Source organism: Haliotis asinina, chromosome 3 (assembly GCF_037392515.1).
Source record: "Haliotis asinina isolate JCU_RB_2024 chromosome 3, JCU_Hal_asi_v2, whole genome shotgun sequence".
Classification (NCBI taxonomy): Eukaryota; Metazoa; Mollusca; class Gastropoda; order Lepetellida; family Haliotidae; genus Haliotis; species Haliotis asinina.
The window spans coordinates 6,874,040-6,877,052 of NC_090282.1; the positions used below are offsets into that span (position 1 = coordinate 6,874,040).

Consider the following 3,013-nt stretch of genomic DNA (forward strand, 5'->3'; position numbering starts at 1 on the left):
GATCAATCGTGAGACGGAAATAACCAGGATTACTGCAGTACGGACATTGATGCACCACATGTCGTGCACAGTTTGGACGTCCGCATGGCTACATGGGCGATCATGTGGGATTGAACTGGTTTAGCTCTTGGGAGGCGCTGCAATCGTTCTACTAGTTTAGGTAAACAGCTGTCTTGTCAGTTACATCACTCACATATGTGCGACAAACCGACCTATCGTTCTGCATGTTGAAATCACAAATGACAACCGATTCGTGTTGCCTTCTTACCAGAAATGCAGGTGCACTGTTTGATGTCGAATTGCTTGCTTACATGAGTAGTTATTGCCGATGAAGTGGAACAATATAGTCACATGAACGAGTAAAACTAATTTGAATAGTGAGTAAGAACATGCACAACCGTATGACATGTCCAATAACTGGTATACATAAAGTTGTTATACATAACTGATATAGATATAACACCTCGAAGAAGTTATACAATTAAAGATATTTAAGGAAACTGCAATTGACAGAAACTTCGACGAAGAACTTAATGTCACGACAAGTCGGTTACAACAACTTTGTCCACGTATAGATAGTTCTGGAACATCTCAAGCGTCTCGAGATTACTACGTGGACCCCCAAAGACTGTTTGTTATCTGAATTTGACAATATTTCATGTGATATGTTTCTTTTACATATATATCAATAAAGTTTAAATGTGTGAGGTTCATAGATCAGGACGAGAGCACTATCACATTACTATGTTAATAGTTACATTGGACATTGCGTTTAGAAAGACCGTACTTCAGTTGTTTGACACCTGCGCAGTGTGTAGCAGAAGTCTGGCTTCCGCACCCCGGTGCGATCGCTCAATCAAAGACTGACATTAGACGCAACACATTTCTGTTCCAACAATCAGCATATTCTCACCAGGTCGGTGCAGAACTATGGCAACTGTCGATGTTGAGGTTATAATTAAGTCGTGTCAGCGATTTGATTTCCTTTAGTAATATACTTGACAAACTCTAAGAATCCCGTGTTCTATCAATTCACGTCTACTCACTCATACAAAACATGGCCTCTCTGTTTATCTGTGTCTCTCTCACACACATACGCCACCCACTCACTCATGTGAAGAGTCAAGTCGTGTTTCCTTTTCCATACAGGTCATTTAATACCACTACAAATGCAAACACTAGAGTGTGGTATTTCAGAATTGACTGTCCCATCAAATGATACATCCGGTGTGGACTTCTGATGGGCCGGATAGTGAGTATATGGTGACTGTCCGTATAGTGATAGTGGTGACAGTGATTGTCCGCATATTGATGGTGGTGACACTGACTATCCTTGTGGTGATAGTGACTGTCCGTGTGATAATAGTGGTGATATTGACTGTTCTTGTGGTGATATTGACTGTCCTTGTGGTGATGGTGGTTGTACTGACTGTCCTTGTGGTGATGGTGGTGATAATGATTGTCCTTGTGGTGATGGTGGTGATGGTGACTGTCCCTGTGGTGATGGTGGTGATAATGATGGTCCTTGTGGTGATGGTGGCAATATTGACTGTCCTTGTGGTGATGGTGGTGATAGTGACTGTCCTTGTGGTGATGGTGGTGATAATGACTGTCCTTGTCGTGATGGTAGTGATATTGACTATCGTTATGGTGATGGTGGTGACAGTGACTGTCCTTGTGGTGATGGTGGTGATAGTGACTGTCCTTGTGGTGATGGTGGTGATAGTGACTGTCCTTGTGGTGATAGTGATTGTCCTCGTGGTGATGGTGGCAATATTGACTGTCCTTGTGGTGATGGTGGTGATAGTGACTGTCCTTGTGGTGATGGTGGTGATAATGACTGTCATTGTGGTGATGGTAGTGATATTGACTATCGTTATGGTAACAAGCCATGTCAATAGTGGTTGCTGTTTCTCTTCAAAGTATTATCTCCAACACAGAAGACATGATCTGTGATACTGCTTCTCATTAAAGTATGTTCTCCAACACAGAAAACATGATCTGTGATACTGCTTCTCATTAAAGTATGTTCTCCAACACAGAAGACATGATCTGTGATACTGCTTCTCTTTAAAGTATTATCTCCAACACAGAAGACATGATCTGTGATACTGCTTCTCTTTAAAGTATGTTCTCCAACACAGAAGACATGATCTGTGATACTGCTTCTCTTTAAAGTATTATCTCCAACACAGAAGACATGATCTGTGATACTGCTTCTCATTAAAGTATGTTCTCCAACACAGAAGACATGATCTGTGATACTGCTTCTCTTTAAAGTATTATCTCCAACACAGAAGACATGATCTGTGATACTGCTTCTCTTTAAAGTATTTTCTCCAACACAGTACACATGATCTGCGTGACTGTTTCTCTTTAAAGTATATTCTCCAACACTGAAAACATGATCTGTGGGACTGTTTCTCTTTAAAGTAAAGTCTCCGACACAGAAAACATGATCTTGTGGGACAACCAAGAGTGCAGGGCTGTATTCTGAGTCCTAACTTATTTTCACTTTATATTAATGAATTATGTCTTGAAATAGCTTCAAATGGATAACAATGTTTCCTGATCTAATAGAAATTGTGATGTTACTGTTTGCAGACGATGTCATTTTGGAGTCAGATACTGTGGGTGGTCTCCAAAGGCAACTAAATATTCTGAATGCATACACAAATGAATGGATATAATCTGTGAATCTAGATAACACTAAAATTGTGATCTTTAGGAAAGGTGGTCCAATAGCGTTGAAAGAAAGGTGGGTATTTAGTGGTCGGTTGGGCAATGTAGTGGATCATTATTCATATTTAGGAATGTGGTTTTCACATGCTATGAATTTGAACAAATGTACCAAGGATTTATCATTGCATACAAAGAAAGCCCTAATGAGTGTAATTTCAGTTGTTCATAGAGTTGGACCCATGCCACCTAAAATATTCTTTAAACTCTTTGATACCCAGATACAACCAATTCTATTATACGGCTCAGAGGTATGAGCATTCCAGTGGTATGA

The 3,013-nt window shown here is 40.2% G+C and overlaps 1 protein-coding gene across 1 annotated transcript; it reads right to left on the reverse strand.

The window, feature by feature from the left end:
* Nucleotides 1-1,211: 1,211 nt before the first annotated feature.
* On the reverse strand, nucleotides 1,212-1,847 carry LOC137277302 (uncharacterized). The gene has a single exon (XM_067808961.1). It carries the CDS (start codon nucleotides 1,845-1,847, stop codon nucleotides 1,212-1,214), a length of 636 nt encoding a protein of 211 aa, XP_067665062.1.
* Nucleotides 1,848-3,013: the final 1,166 nt, after the last annotated feature.